The sequence below is a fragment of the Dicentrarchus labrax genome, unplaced genomic scaffold, assembly GCF_905237075.1.
Source record: "Dicentrarchus labrax unplaced genomic scaffold, dlabrax2021, whole genome shotgun sequence".
In the NCBI taxonomy this organism is placed as follows: domain Eukaryota; kingdom Metazoa; phylum Chordata; class Actinopteri; family Moronidae; genus Dicentrarchus; species Dicentrarchus labrax.
Window position 1 is genome coordinate 14,635,871 of NW_026136721.1, and position 22,975 is coordinate 14,658,845.

The following is a 22,975-nucleotide window of genomic DNA, read 5'->3' on the forward strand; positions in this document are numbered from 1 at the left end:
CAATGAGGCAGGTAGTCAGTCACACACCAACAGCAATGACACTGTTTTAGTAAAACTGGATCATATTTGATGGAAAATATGTTTTCTGGTTTTCCCTCTGTTGTACCCCGGCTGCTCCACCTCAACTCTCAGTGATTTACAGAGTTTCCTGGACAGTTAAGTTATTGCTCCAAAATGTAGCAGCTGTTAGCTTGGCTGTACTGCCCTGCACGCCCGAGACTGGGTGCTCAGAGCACCAGGGGAGTGTTAGTGTTTATACTGCTAGGACAGGAGCAAACGGGCAATATAACCGGGCTCAGCAGCTTCTATGAACATAGCTAATGGCAGATGCAAAGAGACCTTAGAGGATGACGAAGGAAGCTAAGAAGAGAAAAGGAGAGAGAAGCAGAGAAGCTGCCAGACAAGAATAAATGTGGGACTGGCTTTTAGTTGTTGGCATGAGTTTTTTGAAATAAAAGGCTGCAGACAGATTCAATGTTACAGTTTACTTTAATTTAGATTTTGAGACCAACAACACTGTTCTGGAAGATGGAAACACTCAAGGTACTTACAGAAAGATAGAAATCATTCTTTCTTACCCATGATGTTCAGGATGTTGTCAGCTATCTCAGTAGGAGTGACAGTGCCCTGCTTGGTGTCAGTCTGCAGTATCTCAAGCATGGACTCCAGCTTGTTCAGAGTGCTGTTCTGACACTCCTCACAGATAAACTCTCGACTCCCCGCCTGGAAAACACAAACAAACACACACACACACACACACACACACACACACACACACACACACACACACACACACACACACACACACACACACACACACACACACACACACAACTGATCATTTGATTGCTGTCTCGACTCTTTCCTTCGTATTCTTTGCCTTTTCCAATCATCCTTCTTTCTTTATCTCTTTCTCTTTAGCTCACCGTGCACTGAGCCAATGCAGCGGAGGTCTGCTGGATGTCGTTAACAGTGGTCAGGTCAAGAGCGGTCAGGGCTCTGGTGATGTTGCTGCGGACTCTGACTCGGTAACTGCGCTCTTCTCGGGACACCCTTATCGCAACCCTGGTCTGCTCATACTGGAAGAAGTTAAAAATAGGTATACAGTGGGCTTCATGTATCATCAATGGATGAATTATTGTAGCGATAAATGCATTAATCAGTGCTGAATGGCTTGGCCTTGTCTACCTCATTTAGGACTGTAATAAGAGCCAACGATAACTCTCTAACCCTCTGGGAGTCTCCCTGCTCCAACAGTTTTTTGAGTTTGCTGTCTGTCAGCTCAGTCAGCCAATGGGGGAGGCTGTTGTACTCAGGGGGCGGATCTGGCAGCACAACCTCGATGGACCTGGACACAAACACAAAACAAAAAGCTGTTACTGAATGCAGTGTGCATACACCTGGCCGCATGTGAGTACAAAGATGGGGTGCACAGTAGCTCACTTGGTAGAGTGTGCAAGTCCTTAGTGCAGCGGCCTTGGTTTGATTCCAACCTGCGGCCCTTTGCAGCATATTGCCCCCCCTTTTTCTGTCCTTGTCTTCACCTGTCCTATCAAATAATAAAAAGCCCCAAAAATGTATTTCAAAAAATATTGTGAGTGCAAGGACACTAATGCGGTTTAGCCATTAAAGGGATGAGATCAGATTAGGTTTTATTTTATTATTTTTCTTTTTTCAATCCAGGAAGATCAGCAGCCAACAATAGAACAAAAACCTCGGAAATGACGGGGAATTTTTAACGCTTAGAAAAATTCTGTAATGTACGGGCTTAGCAGGCTACAGTAGCTTGGGATGTACAAAACATGTATCTGGGACTGGACCTAGATCTAGGACTGGATTAACTGACCTCACTGCTGCTTAACTGAATTGAGTAAAATGTAGTTACTTGTTGAGTGCAGTGATGGCAGCTCCATGGTGGTCCTCCACTGTGATGGATACGGCTACACGGTGTTGGGCTGAGCTGAAGCCTGGGGGCAGGAAGGCAGAGTGCTCCGGGCTGCTGCCTTTATACACACAGAAGTCCTCGCAGTAGTCTTCTCTGCAGCGCGTCACCAGTAGACTGTAGAGCAAAGGAGTCTCTGAGACCCCTAGATCACTGTAACCTAGAGGCGAGAAAGTGAGAAAGACAAAGAGGACACACGAGAAGACAAGACGACAATCTTGGTAAAAAGGTGATGAGTAATGGAGGGAGAAAACTGCTAATGATATTGGATGAATTCAACAAAATCAAATGTTGGAAACACTGAGAGTAAAGGAAGCCTATTGTGATTTGGGTGCGTGAGAGCAAGGCCACACTTTCTTTTTTCCTACCAGAGCAGTTGAAGTGCACCCGATCCAACAGCGTGCTTATCCTCCAGTCACCATCTCTGTCCCCGTAATCCATTCCCGCTTCACCTCCCGCTGTCAGGTGACACTTCCCGCCAGTCGGGGGATTATTGTGGTGCATAGTGATGGAGGCGACGCCTTCGCCATCCAGACTGCTGTCGTTCACGTGCAGGGTGAAGATGTAGGACTGTTGGTTGCGTAGGATGCCCTGCCGCAGCACCAGGTTCATGCGGTCACTTCCTGTTGTAGTGGAGGAGGAGTCTAGGACCAGAGTATCGTTCTCCAGCGTCATGGCACTCCAGCGCTGAGAGGCAGAGGGAGAAAGATTGAACTAAAAACGAGCTACATTTGGCGATTTCTTCTGAAATATAAAGGCTTTAATAAATTAAATGAGCAGCAATCAGCCAGCCTAAAAGCTTTCATTAAAGGTAAGGAGAACTTCCACTTTGCATTTAAATTTGTTTTGTTAGGGTCCAGAAACCAGACTATAAATGACCTAACTTAATGCTTGTAGTGTGTTGTTTCCTGGGTAGCAGGTTAAGAATGAAAAAGGGGTAATTAGGCTGAGCATGCTAATAGGAAGCTGGTTTGTTGGAAAACTCACAGTGACAAAAACACCTCAGGAAGTCACTGCACTTGATCAAGAAACAGTCCAGCATATAACTTTAAACAAACAAGCTATAACGTGTTAATTAGTGATATTTAGAGGTGTTGGTAGGCAGTTTTTGTTTCTCAGCAAGAAAGCAAATAAGCATACTTTCCTAAATGTCGAAATGTAAAAAAGAGATCCTTATTTTGGGCCCATTCAAAAGACCCTATAGAGGTGTCTGGGACCTTTAATGAATACTGAATGACCTGAGAAAAGAAGCAGAGCATTCTAGACAATCAAAAGAAACATCAAGATAGACATTTCAATTCAAATTTTGTTTAAAATGTTTAATTTAGTTATAGAACCAATTGCTCTGTATGGGACCACTCAGCAAACATCTACATTTTAAAAATTGGGACAAACATCCACTTGAAACACTTTTATGGATTATGGATTTCTGCAAAAGTACAGAGACCTTTACAGAAAAACTAATGAGACCTGGAGAAAGAAATTGATAAGGTACAGACACACAGCCCTAGAGACCGTTCGTCACAGACAGACCTGGCTGCCCAGAGAGGACAGGCTGTGTGCACGGTGCACACAGAAAATATTATCTAATTTTCTTTAATTTCGGCATGTCCCTCATGCTGCTCTGCTAACTTTGTGAGTGTAATAAGTGCTTACATTACACAAAACTAAAATACTATATGTTCTTACTGTCCTCAACAAGTTATTTGGTAAAACAAGTCATTTTTCATAATTTATATATTATTTTCATGATAAATTCATCATTACGTGGTAAATACTGGCTGATGTAATCAGTGACATCACCACCACTATTTTGTCTTTACTGACCGATTTGACTATTATTTTTTAAGAAATGGTCTTCCCAGATAAAAAACATGTCTAAAATCAGATATTTTATCTTTTGAAAGTGCGGAGAAATTAAAACATGCAATTAGATAATACTTCATTATACCCGTTCTCCTAACAAGAAGTGCAGGGAGCACATTATTGCCTCTCTTCATTATCTCCCACTAGGGTTAAGAAATAAACATACAATTTTAGTTATTAGCAATCAGCACGTTGTAACTTTAAAAAGTGCTACGTAAATAAATGGAACTAAATTGAAATTGTTGATGGAAACTAAACTTCTTCCAGCTGTTTCTGATGCTATTCTGTTACTCGACTGATGACGTACAGTACGTACATGTGAAAATGTGTAGTCAGATGTATGCAAAGAGTTCCACATTCAAAATGACCCCTGAGCAGTATGGAAACTGAAGCACAAAAAGTGACCTACGTTAGAGCACAGCTGAGCGCAGTCAGCTGGTTTTTGCAATTTAAGGCCCAGTGACTCAACAAGTATTTTGTCTTTCAAATTGTTTTCCTGTGTTAGTGAGGACCAAACCTATTCTTTCTGGCTCCAGTTGTACAATGACCTCATTCTCACACCCACACACTGCTTCCTGCATCAAGAATCCCAGGGAAAGTCTGAAAAAAGGAGAGAGGTGGAACAGGAGGAGGAGGAGGAGACGAAAGGATCTGGAAATGTTGATTTCACTGTCGCTTCTGTGGTGCAATAACCTCATTTGGCTGTGAGACAGAGAACCAGATTTACAATGTGTGCTTGTACTTCTGTGTGTGTGTGTGTGTGTGTGTGTGTGTGTGTGTGTGTGTGTGTGTGTGTGTGTGTGTGTGTGTGTTTGTGTGTTTGTGTTTACCCCGCGGTGAAAGCCCTGGCAGTTGGTGCAGGTTCCTCTGAGGTAGACGTACGAGTTCTGGCTGACCTCGTAGATTGACTGGGCCTTACAGGACACACACTCCAGATACACCATGGGAATATGGCCGCTCTGGACGAGCACCTGTTACACACACAAACACATAGATGCCGTCAAATGTAAGCAGCCCACAAAAAATTATTGATCCATTTGCTGTTTCTTTCTTTATGACACATGTTATTGCTTATTGTTCCCGGTTGTTGTGCTGCTGATCAACAAACAAGAGATAACAAAATGAAAGCTTGGAAGGAAGGAATAGAGAATGCTGAGATTGTGAGAGAATAATGTGTAATGCTGTATTACAGTGAATAATATGATTGATGAAATGAGTAAAAAGAGAAACAAATACCCTGACACACAATATTATTATTTTATTATATATTTGAATCCTCCTGATGTTGAGTTGTTGACTGGTGCCTATGAGTTGATTATTTGTGCCTAGCAACTGTGTGCGCTGATGTTTATGGCAGTGCTTGGTTTTATTAGCGTTTCTTTTATCTGTGATATTGTTTTCTTTTAAAATGTGCTTTATGAATAAATTTGACTAGACTTTTTGACTATCTTAATATTCAAACAGTCAAAAGCCAGACACTAACCCTAACCACTGATTAAACTACATCTTGCACCGTGAACAGTTCTTTCCACACTAATAAGACTGTCTTCCTGATTGCTACGTGTCACAAACTACAGAGAGAGCAACTATTCTGACAGCAGAGGCGGACCTCAAGCTTTCAAACTTGCCTCCGGTGGTTGAGGGCAGAATCAAAGTGACAAATCACTTCTAACACGCTCAACATGTTAAAGGAGGAAAAGACAGATGATGCACACAGCACTGCCCTCTGTTGAACATGACGTAACAGGGTTATTTTAAGGAAATATAGCGCTAAACACTGCTGCCAGCATAATATATGGGCCCCTAATTGTATTGACTTTTTTCATAATAATTATAATAGGGTGTATGTATTAGAGATAAATTGGCCAGGTCAATATATCGTCCATTATTAGCTTATTGCAGATATATATCTGAATCTTGTGACCCATTGAAGGCGTCCTGACCCACAGGTTGGGAACCACAGACTTGGATGCATGTATTCAATGTATTCACGTGTGCAGGAGAATGTGTGCACTCACAGTCTGCGTGGTGGACTCTGGTGCCATGCCGTCTTTGCTGATGGTCAGTCTGAAAGTGTATTCGACGCCCGCCTCCAGCTCTGAGCCGGAGATTCCCAGCACCGGACCGCTGGAGCCCAGGCCGAAGTTCAGACTGGAGCAGTGCGCTGCACCCTGCAAGCAGAATGTGGATTTTAGCATTGTTTTGTTTGTGAAACTTTCTCATGCTTTACATTACATTTCACGTTAACAGCAGTACTGATATTCAGAGTAAAGGTAAGCAATATATTTCTATTGAACTAAGAAATTATATTCAATTTGGTTAGCGTAAAGTTGGGATATCATTTTACAGTAATGCAGCCACTTAAATTAGAAAAAGGCATTGAAGAGGCTCAGTTTGACTGCTGTAACTTAAGTTCTTTGTAGATTTGTAACAAAGTCATAAAAACCTTAAACAAATATTTTTTTTCCATCTTAGGACAATTTCTAACAGATACTGATAAATGCAGAGACATGCTTTATTACAAGTCGCTTTGCAATTCTGTCTTTATTGGATTAACCCCCCCCCATAAGATCTTGCAGAAAGAAACATCTAAATGTGTAGATCAATAACTTTTTTCCTTATTAAACCAACTCTACATCTGCTACAACCGTATTGGTATCAGATTTAGGGCAGTGTTGGACATATTATCAACGGTGTTTCTGTAAACACCATTTCTCCTTCTTTTGAGCTTTGAGTCCTTCTGTTTCACTCTTTGTGGTCAGACTGAGCCTCCTTCTTTCTCTTTATCAGCAGTGTTTCACAGCTGTGTGAGTGTGTATGTGATGTGTGCATGTTGTTTACTGTATATGCAAGTGTGTAATTGTCAGGGTGGGGAGCAAAGCACCAGCTGTGGAATGCTGAGTTTATCTCTAAACAGTTGCATAACCCTTTAAATGCCTGCTGTGTCTGCTTAGATGTACAGTACGCACACACACACACACACACACACACACACACACACACACACACACACACACACACACACACACACACACACACACACACACACACACACACACACACACGCTCACAAGCATACACTCAACATTCAAGAGACACGTTCACAAACTGTCCTGAAATGGGTTCTTCTCTTTAGATCAATGTTGCCAAGCCTCTCTGAAGGCAGTAACAGTACTTGGGACCATATGACCATTACGTAATTTTTCCACAGTTCTCTTTGCAGAATCAAATCTGTCCTCCAAACTCTGTCTTATGAATACACCATTAGAAAAGTACCAATAAAAAGCTTGAGAGTAGAGTTTGGTTTGACAATTCAACACTCTTTTATTTCTATTACGCACAAGCCAAATGTTGAAAATATAGCAAGAGACAATCCCGTCTAACCACAGGAGCAAGAAGCAGAAGCAAATCGTTTTCAGTTATAATTTGTGGAAGCTGCTTTTATTTCATGCCTGCCCTTACCTTCGAAGTACTTTGACACTCCCAGTGGTAGTGGAGTAGTGACTGGTTGTCTGGCTCCATGTTGGGGTCGTAGGACTGCTCCGCACTGAGCTGCAGATCCTGTGTCCTCGACCACACCCTGTAGGTGCCGCCTTCTATGATGGGCATCAGCCTGACAAGAATAAAGGGGTGAAATTACCATAAAAAAGATACACTGACAGCACAGATCAACACTGTAAAGCTGAAATTATGTTAGTTAAATGTGACATGTGACAATGAATGAATAAATTAGAAACAATATAAAAGTGGGCGTAAAAGATGTACTCCACAGAAAGAGAGTCTGAATTTCTCCACTGACCTGGCAGCCATGACACCCAAATGCAGACAGGCAGCTTTCCTTAGCGGCACTCCTTCATATGACAGAGAAAACACCAAAGTGTACTTCCCTGCAGCCAGAGTCATTTTGGGCAACGACAGCTGAAGTCGCCGCATGTCCACCTCTGCCGGCAGGCGAATTACAGGGACAAGCAATGACTGAGAGGGCTGAGTCACAACCCCAGAGGGAATACGGTTGTCTTTGTCATTATCACAAGAGGGTGTCGAGAGTATCTGCCAGAGGTACTGAGCTCCGTAGCGCAGGCAGCCTTTCAGGTCCACACTGGCCTCTACTAAAGTGGACTGGGAGCGCCAGATGGCCAGGCGGGGGGCTTGAACCACCTGCACTTCTGGCTCCTCACACTCTAATACGCTGATGTTTACCTCCACCTGCGCCAAGACCCAGCTCACCAGGTTACTGCAGTTCACCTGGCAGGGATAGAAAACAAGCTGGTGAAATCACAACACATGGAAGATCAAGCTTTCACATACAGCATCGGTCAAATTATTTTTATTTATTTTTTACAGATCAACAAATAAATAATGGATCTACAGAGTACGTGGAATGATGCAGTTCAAAGAAACATACTTGGACCAGGTAGTGTCCTGGATCTCTGTACTCATAACCCACAGTTGTGGTGTTGGTGTGAACTGGAGTAGAACCATCACCAAAGTCCCACAAGCACTCCACCGAATTTGATTTGGGTTTGACAGAGGCCATCAGGGTCACCGTTTTATTGATAAAAGTGTCCCGAGGCGCTGCATACAGGATGGCAGCCGTCAGCAGGTTCTGCACCCAGATGTGCTTGGTGATGTTCTGAGCATGCACTGCGTTCAAGGCCTTCAGGTAGATGGTCAATACACCTGCTTCCTCTGGCGTGTAGTACACCTGGGATTGTGATTCATTGAGACCATCAACATTTATTCAGCCTAACAGCTCTTTGTTATATCATGATATTTTCATTCATTGTCATTATTATAAAGGGTAAATACTATACTGAACTGATCTGACCTCTTTTCTGATCATATGTGATGCCTGGTGGCGGGGGTATAGATCAAAGGTCCACAGGAAACTAACAGGTTTTCCTGTCAGGATGTTGGCCACAAACAATCTCTTTACACCAACAGGGATCGCTGCGCTGATTCCCTGGATGGAAAGTCCACGTACCGGCTCCATCACCTCGACCTGGAGATGGCGCCTCTTGAAACTAACCTAACACATAAAAATATGTGCATTGTATTAGTTGGATTAAATCTCTATCAAAGTAAATGCCAAATAGAGTAATGTAGTGATAATTATATTATATGCTTAAAGGAAAGCAGGGAGGTCAAATATCTTGGCCACCATTTTACAAATAACTTAATGGATGACAACGAACAAATCAACAGTTACGCCTGCGGCAACACATATGTGCCTATATATTTTATACATGCTCTACTCCTTTTCCAGGACTCTCTGTAATGAGCAATATCCAGATAATTAAAGTTAATTTTAATGATGCCATAAGGTTGCCACTGTGTGCGCCAAGAATAGTGTACTTGGATTGTCAGAAAATATTCAGATGCACCCCTATGTCAGTGTTTTTTGCCTTATGTGCAGATTAATTGGTAAATACTTCCAAAAGCTGTACATGTTTTACTTCTGACATGGCTGTGATGGATTTAACGTTTGCATGTTATCTTAATAATATCCTAATAGTAAAAAACATCTATATTACATGCTCTTATAATGTGTGCTATCCATTTCCTTTGACTTTACCTGGTTGTGAGCGGTGAGATTCACCATGTACGTATTCACTCTGCTGAACGTGTGGACATAGGTTTGGTTGGGTTGAAGGTTAACAGTGGCATCTCCGCTGATGATGAGGATGAGACGAACGTCCGAGCCCACTGCCATGGAAACAGTAAACTCCACTTTCTCACCAACTACTGCCAAATCCTTACTTACCCTTAGCTCCAACCCCTGAATCTTGTCCTGAACAAAGAACTCTCTGGAAACCACTTGCCCACTGACATCATTGGTGGCATTCAGAGTAACAATGGCTGTTTTTGGCTCCTGGAAAATCAGAGAAGTTTTCCTTCCTGTTTCTGTTCTTCCTTCCAACAGCCATGTCCACGTCACATTGGTTCCTGTCAGTACCTCACCCTGGAGCCAGACGCTGACGCCTGTTGCAACATAACTCTGCACCGTCACATTGGTAGCTGTGAACCCTAACCCAGAAATTACTTCTTGGACACTGACAATCTCTGATACAAGTTCTGAGCTAACTTCATTAAAGACCTCCACAGTAACTATTTTTAGTCCATGACTGATGAAGGTGTGTGTCTTCAAGGGCTTGTTCCACTGCAGCTTGTAATCATCCACAGTCCAGCGGTACTGCAGGTTGGAGCCTCGACTGGTCAATACTGTCAGGTTAGTTGGGGCATTGACTGCAACTGGATTGTTGCTGATCTGCAGGTACACAACTCTGACTGGTTCCAGGAAGTATATGGTTCTGTTAACGGACAACTGACCCAGGAGGTTGGCGGCCTGTAGAAAGATGTCACATGGGCCTGGAGTGGAGAAATTCACCTCCACTGTCTTCCCGCTTACGTTGAAGCTTGAGCTGATGGGATCTAGCTCTCTAATGAGGTTCCAAGTAAATGTCATGTTGGTTCCTTCCTTCAACCCTGCTTGAAGGTGGAGAACACGGTTTGTAGCAAAGCAGCAACCATCCAATCCTGTGCCTCCGCCACCTCCTCCGATCTCCTCTGCCAAAATCTGCAGCCCTTCCAGCTCACGTTGGACAAACAGGAAGATACTTGCTTGTGCCGTTCCTACGTCATTCTCTGCTGTCACGATAATGTTGAAAGTGCCAACAGAGCGAAAGGTGTAGAACATGGTGTGGGTCCCTAAGATTGGGGTGCAGCGGTCACACAAGATCCAAGAGAACCGGACACCATCTCCCTCCTCCATTTGGGCCTCAAAGTGGACTGAGGCATTGAGAGGGACATTCACCAAACTAGCGTTGACGGTCAGTCCATAGATCGGTGCAAGCACAAAAACAGGTAAAGTAGTGTGATTGCTGCTAACTGTGTTGGCTGCTGTCACTGTAATATTGTAGTTTCCCGAGATGTTGTAGGTGTGGACGACATTCTGGCCTGTAAACTCATTCCCATCTCCCAAGTTCCAGGCGTAAGTGACATTGGAAGCCAAGGAAGATGTTGCAAAAGCGTATGGTGCTCTAAGGGTCAGGTTATTGTATTTAGTGCCATTATGTTGAATAATAATTGGTCCTATGGGCATCAGAACCTCAATCACAACACTGGTGTTACTGGTGGAGATGTTATTGAAGACAATGACTGTCACCACGTAATGACCTGGGTTTTTATACGTTGTCACAATATTCCCAGAACCACGGATGAGCACAGGGTCTTCCCCTTTACCAAAGTCCCACTGATAGCTGTAGTTGAATTCTGGCTCAGCTCTGGCTTGGAACAGGATCTCCTCCCCAACAGCGTAATGTGATTTCTCAAGGTTAAGGCTGATGTTGGTTAAGACTGGCTGCACACACACCCAGTTGAAGAAGTTGGCCTTGGTGGCCTTGTTTACCCCGCTGGAAAGAAGCAGTGAGAGGTGGTACTTCCCACTTGTCCAGTAGGTGTGTGAGATCCTGGGGTTACCTTGATGTGTCTCGTTTGGGCTTCCATCCCCGAAACTCCACTCATAAAGATGAGCCGATGCGTTACCGGACACCCAGGCTTGAAAGTTGACGGGGGTCCGCTCTTGGACACATCCAGATGGCTCCATCCTCACAACTTGAAAGACAAACACCTGCACTGGTAGGATTGTCCAGCCAGAGCTCACAGCATTCACAGCAGTCACATTTACTGTGTAGTTGCCATCTTTGCTATATCTGTGTGACACATGAGGTTCAGATTTTCTGTAGATCTCTCCATCGCCCATAGAGAATGTCCATGTGATGTTATTACCTGATGCAAGTCGTGCCCATACTGTAGTAGGGCTGTGAAGCTCTGTAGGAGAGGAGCTTTCAGCTGTTAAATCTTCAATCTCCTCATACACAAACATCTCGGCACAAACTTCCTTAGAGCTGATGGTGTTATTTACCGACACACAGACAATAAAGACGCCACTCTGTGGATAGGTGTGTGCTACGCGGCGACCTTGCAGCGGGGCAGAATCATCTCCAAAGTGCCAGTCATAGTGAATGCCATAGGGTGAGGGTAGAGGGTGAGCTTCAAAATCAGCTGATTTGCCAGTGAGGAGGAGTCGCGGCTCTGTTTGTATGTCAACATGTGTGAGGAAGCTGTAGACACTCATGTTGATGCTCTGACTGATGTTCTCATAACGATTGGACACGGACACCAGCGCTGTGTATATTCCTGTAGCAAAAGAGGGAAGAAAGGGAGAGAAAGAAAAAGAATGTGAAATTAGCCATATGTCATTACATACCCACCAAATTTAACATTTTAACCAATTCTCTGTTGATGGGGGGGTGGGGGACGGGGAGTTACCTGGCTGAGAGTAGATATAGGTGACATTGTTGCTTAGGAGAACCTGATTGGGTGACTCGGGGCAGAGGAGGGAGGGGGCGTAGGGAGGCTTGAATTCAAACTCCTTATATCCGCCATCACCAAAAGACCATCTGTAGCATAACAGAGGCAATGTCAAACCATTAAAAGAGGCCTTAAAGAGAAATACATGGAGCTTAGATGAACAGATGCACTGAACCGTTTCCATCCGCACACACAAACACACACTCACAGTCACTAGCTGGAAAGTGGGAATCTTCTCTGGCGAGGCAATAGAGGGTTTGGACGAGGATAAGTGGAAACTCAAAACTCAGGAAGCCTCTCCGGACCAAGATTGGTGAGAGTGGAGGGAAACAGTGAAAGAGTGAGCCACAGTTGAGAGAGTGGGAATGTGAAAGAGGGAGGGAGAGAAAAGAGAAAAAGAGAAAGAGGAAAAAAAAGTACAGGAGAAACAGCCGAGCAGAGGGGAAAATTCTTGTCAGCAATCTGTTCTAACCACACGGTTATAAATCCAAGGCTCTGCATGGTATGACTGCTGCAGTGCTATTATGGACAAAAACTGAGAAAAGAGCACAGAGAAAGACAGAGAGAGGAGAAGAAAAGGAGCAGTCAAACACAAACAGATGCACTGTGTTTCACAAACACATCTATCTATCTATCTATCTATCTATCTATCTATCTATCTATCTATCTATCTATCTATCTTCTATCTATCTATCTATCTATCTATCTATCTATCTATCTATCTATCTATCTTCCATCCATCCATCCCCATCCATCCATCCATCCATCCATCTATCTATCTATCTATCTATCTATCTATCCGTCTATCCATCTATCTATCTATCTATCTATCTATGTATCCATCCATCCATCCATCCATCCACCTATCTATTGTTCATACCGGAAGGTGGCGGCCACAGACATGTCGACAAGCACAGAGGTGGTAAGAGTCTGAGTGGAGCCCTGACCAACCACATCTGGCACGCCCTTCACTGTGAGGTTGGCCATAGGTTGCAGCTGGTCCACAGTCACGTTGAAATGCTCTGTGAGGGTGCTCACATGGTTCATGGCCGTCACCTGGAAGAGATCCCACGTGACCAGTAAGACGGCTGATAAGAAGCTGAAGTCTTATGTTGTATCTACAGTATGTTAGCTTTAGTTGTGACACAACACTATGACTACTACTATGCATTCATAATATCTCCAAACACATGATGTGACCTATAAAGGCCTCTAGTAGATTAATCAGCAATCATTTTTTAAAAGGCTGAATGATATAAAGTTACTGGTTCTGACTATACTTTCCAATATAAATATTTGCTGGTTTTCTTTATTCTCTATGATATAAGGTTGAATCTTTGGACTGCTGACTGTGAACACATCAAGTTTGAGCTCTGGGAAACTGTAAAGGGCATTTTCACAGTTTGACATTTAAAGACCAACAATTATTTAACAAAATAGTCAACAGATTACATAATCGAAAAATAATTGTGAGTTTTAACCCTAGTCTCCAGGAACAATTAAAATCATGTTCCAGGAAGAAAATCAAAATGTTTATATCTTTGGGGATTTGTGCCCACCAATTCTAACAAACTGCTAAAAGTCTAATACTGAAGTTGTTTAATCTGCAGACATTTTTCAGTGTTTGTGGATGCCCATTTAAAAAGCACACAAGCCTGTCACATATATGTTTACTTAAAACAATTAATAGTCTGTAACAACAGAAACTCACGGTGAGCTTGTAGATGGCAGAGTGCTGGTAGATGACATTGAGGACAGTGTTGTAATAGGTGAAATAGGGCTTGTCATCCACTGTCCATTTAAATGTGGGATTGGAGCCTTCAAGCACTGATGCTGTGTAACTCTAAAACACACAACATATATACAGACATATGAAAACATGATAAAACAAAAGTACAGTGCAGCATGATATCAGTATGAAAATATGAACTCCTAATACAACAACCAGTGAAGTAAACACAGAAACACACTCACCACTACTGACTCCATCAGCACCCGGTGTGCAGGGTGCGGCTGCACCATCAGTCCTCTGAGCGGCACTTCCAGCTGGATGACCACAGTCAGGCTGGCCTCCGTCACATTATTATGGGCCTCTAGCTCCACCTGCACTGGACTCCTCTGCTCCTCCATCCCCAGGCTCAGATCCAGCACCGCATATAGGCTGGGCTCTGTGACCTCGCCCCCGGAACCGGAGCTCGGCCCAGGCTGACAGAGCACTGGGCTGGAAGAAAACTCGGGGGGACAGTCGGGCTGGAAGGTCACACTGCAATTGCTACCACGACAAGAGGCCTTGGTGGCGTAGCGAGACTGGACGCGGAGCAGCAGCCGGGTGTCGTTGGGCTGCAGGTAGAGGGTGCCGTTCCGGACAGGGGGGTGGAGGATGGTCAAGCCCAGCGGAGGCACAACGCGCAACGGGCATGATGCTGAGCCTGGGTATGATGGCTCAGCTGAAGTTACCTGGAATTTATCAAATTAAACTTTGTCTCAATTATTTTGTTAATTCAGCAGAATTATTAGTATGGGACAAAAAAGTATAGACAAGCACATAATTTATGCAGCAAACACTTAATGGATGTTGATTTACTAACTTCTGTCAATGCTGAAAAAACTAAAATATTAGTACATTTCTGTACATTTTTCTCTCTATAGAGGCATTTAAAGGACCGGTGCGTAGTATGGTCAGCAGTGTAGCTGCAGATTGCAACTCCCTCCCTTCACTCTCCCCTTCCAAGAATAAAGTAGAAAACACAGTGGGTGCGAAGCACGCAAAAAATGTGAATGCCCGTATCTAGAGTCAGTTTTTGGTTTGTCTGGGCGACTGTAGAAACATGACGGTTCAACATGGCGGCCTTCACGGAATGCAACCTGTGGCGTCTGTACATATAAAACTCTCATTCTAAGGTAACAAAAACACACATAATCATACACTAATGCTAACATATTTATACATATTATTTTCAATTTCTGCCTAAAGATCCACCTAAATGTTAAACAGTGGAACTATGCTGAAATCTGTCAGATGCATGCTGGGATATGAAAGCTTTACCACCACACTGTAGAGTCCAGGCTGGGGTAGACCAGCAGACAGCTGTGCTCCCTGCAGCTGAGTCTCACTACGTCCCACATAGAGCACTCTGATGGGGCAAACTACTTCTTCCAGCCAGCCTCCTTCACCATCCACCACCAGCGCCTCCACATCAAGCTCCGGGTCAGGCAAAGGGTCAGTGTCGTCGTCGGCCGAGGCGTCTGTTGACTGTCTGGTGTTGTTGATCCAGAACCACTCTGATTGGTTAAGGGCTAAAACGGGTTGCCGCCACAGTGAGTGTGGTGTGGATTGGCAGCGGAGAAGGGAGGCGGGGCCAGCGTCGTGCTGCAGGGCGATTACATCACCACGGGAAACCAGGAGGTCCTCCAATTGTTCTTGTACCTGGGAGGAACGGGGACCATGGGAGTGTATGTTATAGGCAAATACAGATCAAAGTCGGACAGGCAGAAGTAAGTTGCACGTTACCAACTTTGCCTGCAAATAGCAAGTGTCTTATTTTTTTAATCCAACCTTCATCTGCCTCTTTTTTTGCAGTGAAACAGCAGGCCTTGTACAGCAGCTCTTAACTGTGCACATTAATTAAAAATTAAGCAGTCATCAGCTATTTGTTCAGGGCTTACTGTATTTCACATCCAAAGCTTACACACTAAAAACTCTCTCCTTGACTGAATAACTGAAGAAGTAAAAGTAAATCCTCTCACCAGTATGTGTGCAGCTGGTCCTGCTGGTAGAGTGAAGACCACCTCGTTCTGCAGAGTGTAACGTGGCCTCAGCGCCCCAGGGGGAAGGCGGTGAGCCTGAGTGCAGTTAGGACAGGAAGAGGGCTGACAGGGACTAGAGAGGGGCAGGCACTGGCGCTGGAAGGGACACCACTGCTCTAGTTTGGGGCAAGAGGGTGGATCACTGCTCCTGGTGTCATTGGGGACACAAACAGCCACCGGAGCACACACTGGACCTCCACAACCTGAGACACAAGATTCATCTAATTGTCAGCATTTATTTTTAGCTGAAGTTTGAACATATTTCAAAAGAATTCTTTCTCTCTTATCCCCTTTAACTGCCCCACCAAACCAACCTTAACCACACCAATTTAAATAGTGTTCAAAGTGTAAAGTGGAAATCAGGAATCTCCAGCTTCAAGCACAAGATGTATTTTAATGCACATTAATAAAAAATTAACGAAGTGGAATAGATGTCATCTAAAAAGTAAAAAAAGTATTGACAGCTTCCGTAAAAATAAAAGGACCAGTGTTTTTGCTTTAGTGGCATCTGGTGGCAGTGAAGATGCAGATTGCAATAAATTAAATACTGCTTGCCTTCCAAGCACGTGAAACTATGATGGCCACGAACCTTACGAAAACCGCAAAAGGCCCTAAATAGAGTGAATGTTTGGTTTGTCGGTTCTGGCTCACTATAGAAACATTGTGGTTCAACATTACAACCTCCACGGAAAGTGACCTACAGCATCTGTAGATATAACATTCTCATTCTAAGGTAACAAAAACACACATAAAAATACACTAAAGCAGACATAATTATACATATTATTTTCCATGTCTGTCAATAGATCCTCCTAAATGTAAGACACTACACTTAAGAGTAGCAGCAATATGACCCTGTGTTATATTGGATTATTGATGCCTCAGTGTGTAGCAGCATTTTAATGTTGTATCTGGTGGAAGTTAAGGTAATTTCTTCTCTTATATAATATTGGGTAGTTTAACCTATAACAACACATCATACAAGCTGATTATATTTTTTGTAGTTACTATAGCTATCAAATAAATGTACCTCAAAATAGTACTATACTATCTATGCCTATATTATCATTAATTATTTTTTCTGTTTAATATCAAAGGCTAAAAAGAGGCCAAAATAAATTGAGCATTTGTATTTAAATAACACAGAGATAGTTTAAGGAGAAAGTACAAAAAGACAACAAAAACAAATCAGTATCTAAAGCCGAGTTGTCATTGTGGAGACTTAACATCTAACAAGCATAATGGAATAAAAACTGCAGATAAAAGGAATGAATTACTTGATCAAAGTGACAAGGTCAAACAAGTATCTCAAGTGTGCACTTGTGGAATCTGAATGTAATAGATTTGAGTGTGTGTGTTATTTGTAGTAGGAACATAATTAGTGTGCTGGGCTGACATCCATCTCTGAGTAGGGCAGAACAAGCTTTCGTTCTGTGTAATTAATAATCCAGCTGCAATATCTCAGTATCTCCGCTCTCTCCTCCCCTGGTGCTGTGTTCACAAACTCTAAATGAAAGTTTCACAGAAAACGTGCTGTCATGTCTTAAACAAGCCGCTCGCCTCTCTCTGGATTTCTTTTTCTCACATCTTTAACGTGCGTCCGTTCTCTGCTCCTCTGTCTATTGCACAGCTTTGCTGCTAGGTCCCAGTGGACGAGTACAAAAAAACACAGAAAGCATTTCAATTTCTTGTGCCTTGTGCCATGCAGTGTTGCAGTTACGTGTCGTGTCTGGACGAGGACAAGCAGTGCTCAGAAGGGAGGTGACCTTGATTGGTATTGTTTCCTTCCTCTCTTGTTCAGTCTCCATTCAAACTTTCGTGTTCACCCACCTAACAACTTTAGACAAGGCTGGTTGGTCAGTATGTGTGTATGTGTGGATGTTTTTGTCCAACTGGATGTGTGGACGCAGGTGGCTCATAGATTTTTTAACACCTGCCGATGTTCACCAGGAATGTGCAGATGGTTTAGAGTGTGTTAGTGTGTGTTTCTGTGTTTAACTCACTGGGCAGTAGCAGGTGCAGGCCGGGATAATGACAGTGAGGTCTGTAGATCTGGAATCTGACATGGATTTGTGAGCTGAGCTCCTGAGTGACAAACTCTAAGGAGGACAGACGGCCTGGCTGAACAAAGCTCAGAGCTGGGAACAACAGCACCTGAGCGAAAAACATAAAGAAGAATCAATTGAGAAGACAGATACAGTTTGATGAAAAAAGGTTTGAGGAGAACTGTAAGATGATTTAATAAACAAGCTGAGATTTCCACCTCACCTCTATACCACTGCCGGGAGGCTGGGGAGTAGAGAGCTGAGCAGCTGGGGCATGGTGCAAATGATTATGGGAAGGAAACAGAGCAAGGCCGACCATGTAGATCCCTGCATCTGGAACACGCACTGTAGAGGCATAAACAGAATGAAGTCAAGGTGACAAAAGAGGAGGGAGGATTGAGGGGTTTAAAAAGAGGACAGAGGTAGTGGAGGCAATTTATAAGAAATTATGGAGCAACTGCAGTCCACATAGTTACAAATTGCTTTGAGAAAGAGAGAGAGAGGAAGAGGTGCGAGCGAGAACAGATCAAACAGAAGTACTGTTAAAGAGTCTAACGGAAGAACACTTCAGTACACGATGTATCTGCTGACTGCAGACTGACACAAACACAGCGACGGACTGGACAAAATAACACAATTAGAAAGGCAGGCAGACAAAAACACACACATTTGTGCACATTATAATTAAATGTTGTGGTTATCTTTCTCCAGCAACTGTTATTTGAAGGAGATTTAACCTATTTCTCTACTTGTTACCAACTCACCCACATTATGCTGGCCATTTATCACTTAGACATGAGTTTTAAACATTCAAAATAGCAGTAATGTTGCTGCAGCAATCGAATGTGCTCCACTTTTAGTCTTCAACAATAGATATCCAGTTACAACATATAAAGAGAATAAATTAGTCTTCTTATTTATTACTGCTTAACAAATGCTGTATATACAGACAGAGAAGATGAAAAAATGGGAATAGTTACAATTTTGTATGTGGCCTTTGGGTAACAAACTATTACATGTATCATGTTGAATTGTTTCCATTCTTTTGTGTCCACCTGACCCTATTCCTTAAAGGACAAATGTGCAGGATTTAGTGGCATCTAGCAGTGAAGTTGCAGATTGAAACCAGCCAACTGAATACAGCTCAGCCTTCCAAGCCTGAAGCACTACGGTGGCCAAGATACAAAAAACCAGGCTCTATGTAGAGTCAGTGTTTGGTTTGTCCATTCTGGGCTACTGTAGAAACATGGTGGATCAATATGGAGGACCCGCTCCCACTGTAGATAAAAACAGCTCATTCATAGCAAAAACACAACAAATAAACCAATGAAAACATTTTTAAAAAGTATATTTCTGTCACTAGATCCTCCTAAATGTTATACACTGGACCTTTAAAAGGAACAAATGCTTATCAGCAATACTATATTAAGATGATGCTATATTGAAAGAGTCTTAATATTCTGATGCAACCAAATGCTGGAAATAGATGCTTCTTAAACACGGAGCAATTTGTATTAATGCTCCAATTATAAATGGTGCTTCATGGAGCCAATCTAGTGCTTCTGATTACTTATGAAGGAGGTTGTTTGCTTTTCCTTTCTACGCATGTTTGTGCCACAACTTAATTTACATAAATTGATAGTTAAGAAGGCTGAAATTCTCTGCTCTTTGCCCAAACAACTAAGGCATGGATGGATTTGGTAAATTGCCTTTGCATTGGATCTATGCCTCAGTTTTCATTTTCTTTCTCTGATTATGGGTTTCTAGGCATTTGAACTGGCTAGATACGGTTATATCAATATTTTTGTGTGCATGTGTCTGTGTGGTACAGGGAGCGTACCTTGGTGGCTGTACTGGCAGACATAGGCCCGCTTGGCAGTGCATAGGTGTGAACTGGTATGACCGCGCTGATCGAGGGACACGCACACATTTCCACGGAATGGCGGCAGGCCCTCCACTCCCTCCTGTGCCTCTGAGTCGTTCACCCAGCGCAGCTTGCCCGGAGAGTTGACATTACTCAATCCCAGCCACACACCTCGCTCCCTGGGGCACAGACAGACACATAAGACACAGTTTAACACAGCGCCTGCTTGACATTTAGTTACAGTTACAGTTAAGACAGCTGGAAAATTGGTTAACATTACGAAATCTGCGACTAGAAAAATTTAAAGAATATGCATGAAGTTCAAGGATAAATCATGAAAAGACAGAAAAATGTATTTTTCACACGTCCTTGTGAATGTGATAGTACAGTCAGACCGAACAAACCTTCTTACAAAACATCCAGACTTGAATCAATGTGACATTGAAGTCTGTGTAAAATATGTGCCAGATTGCCTTCAACAATCAATGATTTCAGGGCAGAGAGAGCATGAAAATGGGCTTTGATTGAACCCCATCAGGATGTACAGAGGGGATATCAGATATTTCCTACATCCCCTGTGATTAGATCCCTGAAGATAAATTGGATTTTCACTCCATGAGTCCTAATGGACTGCATATTTCCCCACAGCTTCAATTTTTCTTCCTGTCATACGGTGTTAAATGAAAAAAAAATATAATAATAAAAAAATACGGTAAGTTCATGATTCACTATGATCTGGTCAGACTTACATCTGTGAAAACGGAAGCTAAAAAGAGTGGATGGGTTAAAAAATACAAGCAAAGAGGGAACAAGAAAAAGATTCTTTGTGGCAAAAAACAAGGACTGATAAAAAAGAAAAAGGCTCCTTATATAAGCGAGTGGGTGGGGGTGGCGGGGGAGGAGAGAGGGGATAAGCTTCATCTGCAGCAGATTTTTTCTTCCGTCTACGAGGGCTGGGCCTCTACCCTTACATTAACACACATACACAAACACATGCACGCACACGCACACGCACACCGTGAACTGTGGACTCCTCCTCCCAGGGTGTTAAAGTTACAATACAGCTGTGCTTTTACAGATGTGTTTTTTGCGACCCTCTCCGACCTAAACACCAAACACTGGAGGCCTTCAGATCGGCACAAAGCCAGAAACCTTTTTATCGTAGCAAAGCCAATTCCACTTGATGCCCATATACGGTGCATCACAGGGACAATACCATCATTACTAGCAAACACCTTTTTGTGGAAAGAGACAGTATGCAGTTACTGTGGCTAAACCTGACGTCAAGATCTGTTCACACCTGAATACTATGTGGGGAACAAAAGCATGCGATTTTAATATGCGCATGACGCACTGGTCTCGTCATGCGGCAGTATCATGTGTAGGCAACACCATGAAATGTTCATGTGAATCAGATGATGATTACTAGACAGTTTTCCAATCCGAATTTTGTGCCGTGTTTCATGAGATTCGGAGCATGTTGCGGGCCGCAAAAGAATTGTTTTATTGCGAGAAATCATAATAATGCAAAAAGTTTCAGCCATCGCTGCTCTGGCCTTAATAAACCACAGAATACCAGACAAAAAAAATCAATGTGGTATGCTTCAAGGCATGACATTCATAAAAAGTAAATAATAAAATGAAAAGTGCTGTCCTTGAAAATAGCCTCATGTCTGAAAAACATGTGCACACACATACAAACACAAAGTTACGTTCAGTCAAAAAAGCCCCAAAGTTCACACAGACAGGAGAGAGAGAGGCAAGAAAAACAGACTTTTCATACCCACATCCAAACCATGTACTTTGTGATTGTCAGTGATTGAAAGTTCAACATCTGTTTTGAGTATTTGATGTCTGTCACAATGTTTCTTTGGCTGTCGCTGCTGCAAACAGCGAAGGCAACATGGTGAGAACTATTAAGTCTGTCATGCAAACAGGGATGACTAACTGTGCCACGGAGCTGGCAGGTTATCCGTGTCTCTTCTGCTGATATAAATATAGTTTTTATAGTTTATAGTTTAGAAAATTGAAAAAGAATATACATGCAGTACTATTGCAAGAAAATCAAAGAAACACTGAGGCCCCATTTCTGCTCCCCGTACGGAGAGAAACACTCACTGTGTGATTTTGTGTGCCAGCAGGTTACGCAGTGCATCTCTCTTGACTATAGCCAGATCCCCGCCGCGGTCTAAACACTGTTGTCGAGCATCTGTCCAGCTCAACTCCCCTGGAACAATCTGGAAACAGCGCGAGGACTCAGCGTGGTGCACCCCATCGTTTGGACAGTGAGGGGAAACTGACAGGGGACAGAAACATTCACGTGATTTCCCAGATCGTTTGAAATCACACTTCATGGAAAGCTGCAGTCATTAAATTATTGCTAAAAATCTGATGTTCAAACGACTGATGATTAACATTTTTTTTTTTTAAGTTTTCAAAAGTCAGAATACGCTTCTGTTCTACAGGGTTTTCTATTGTTGATACGTATTACAAAAGCCTCAAGGTACAGAATTATATACAGTATACTACGTTATATACATGTATACTGTACAATGCATCCTGACAACAGAGAGACAATAATTCAAAGATCAGTACAAATCAAGGTGTTCACAAAGCCAGTGCAATACAGAGTTATTAAAGTATTGTGAATACATTGAATATTTATTGTGGAACTTGCCTTTTTCCTAGGAGTTTGTCTGTCTGCACCTCCATTCGCATTAAAATTTCAACATAAAAAAGATTGATCAATATGGGTGGGTAACATTAGACGTTAGTGTGAGCCACAAAAAGTGTTTAGCGTATTGCTTTAGTGTTCAGTTTTTAAAAAAAAAACCTTGAACAGTGGTGTGGGTGTGAACTTCTGAACAGCTGGGACAAACAGAAACCCGAAAAGGAGACACAAAAGATGCTGATACAAAGAGGATAAAAAACCCTAAAGACTATTAGCCATGTGTGATCTACAAGGGCACAAACACACACACACACACACACACACACACACACACACACACACACACACACACACACACACACACACACACACACACACACACACACACACACACACACACACACACA

General features: G+C 42.9%; 1 protein-coding gene across 3 annotated transcripts in view; it reads right to left on the reverse strand.

Moving 5' to 3' along the window:
* pkd1a (polycystic kidney disease 1a) overlaps positions 1-22,975 on the reverse strand; it is a 63,038-nt gene that overhangs the window by 18,065 nt on the left and 21,998 nt on the right. For all 3 annotated transcript variants that reach the window (XM_051385068.1, XM_051385067.1, XM_051385066.1), the window contains exons 9-30: positions 22,016-22,193; positions 19,874-20,076; positions 18,257-18,378; positions 17,992-18,142; positions 15,929-16,191; positions 15,228-15,608; positions 14,156-14,638; positions 13,893-14,024; positions 13,062-13,237; positions 12,140-12,270; positions 9,384-12,007; positions 8,637-8,837; positions 8,214-8,513; positions 7,608-8,053; positions 7,271-7,421; positions 5,827-5,979; positions 4,639-4,779; positions 2,311-2,629; positions 1,886-2,102; positions 1,189-1,348; positions 927-1,079; positions 579-723 (exon numbers count right to left, since the gene is read on the reverse strand). In XM_051385068.1, coding sequence (XP_051241028.1) covers positions 579-723; positions 927-1,079; positions 1,189-1,348; positions 1,886-2,102; positions 2,311-2,629; positions 4,639-4,779; positions 5,827-5,979; positions 7,271-7,421; positions 7,608-8,053; positions 8,214-8,513; positions 8,637-8,837; positions 9,384-12,007; positions 12,140-12,270; positions 13,062-13,237; positions 13,893-14,024; positions 14,156-14,638; positions 15,228-15,608; positions 15,929-16,191; positions 17,992-18,142; positions 18,257-18,378; positions 19,874-20,076; positions 22,016-22,193 — 7,230 coding nt within the window. The remainder of the gene's footprint in view (positions 1-578; positions 724-926; positions 1,080-1,188; positions 1,349-1,885; positions 2,103-2,310; positions 2,630-4,638; positions 4,780-5,826; positions 5,980-7,270; positions 7,422-7,607; positions 8,054-8,213; positions 8,514-8,636; positions 8,838-9,383; positions 12,008-12,139; positions 12,271-13,061; positions 13,238-13,892; positions 14,025-14,155; positions 14,639-15,227; positions 15,609-15,928; positions 16,192-17,991; positions 18,143-18,256; positions 18,379-19,873; positions 20,077-22,015; positions 22,194-22,975) is intronic.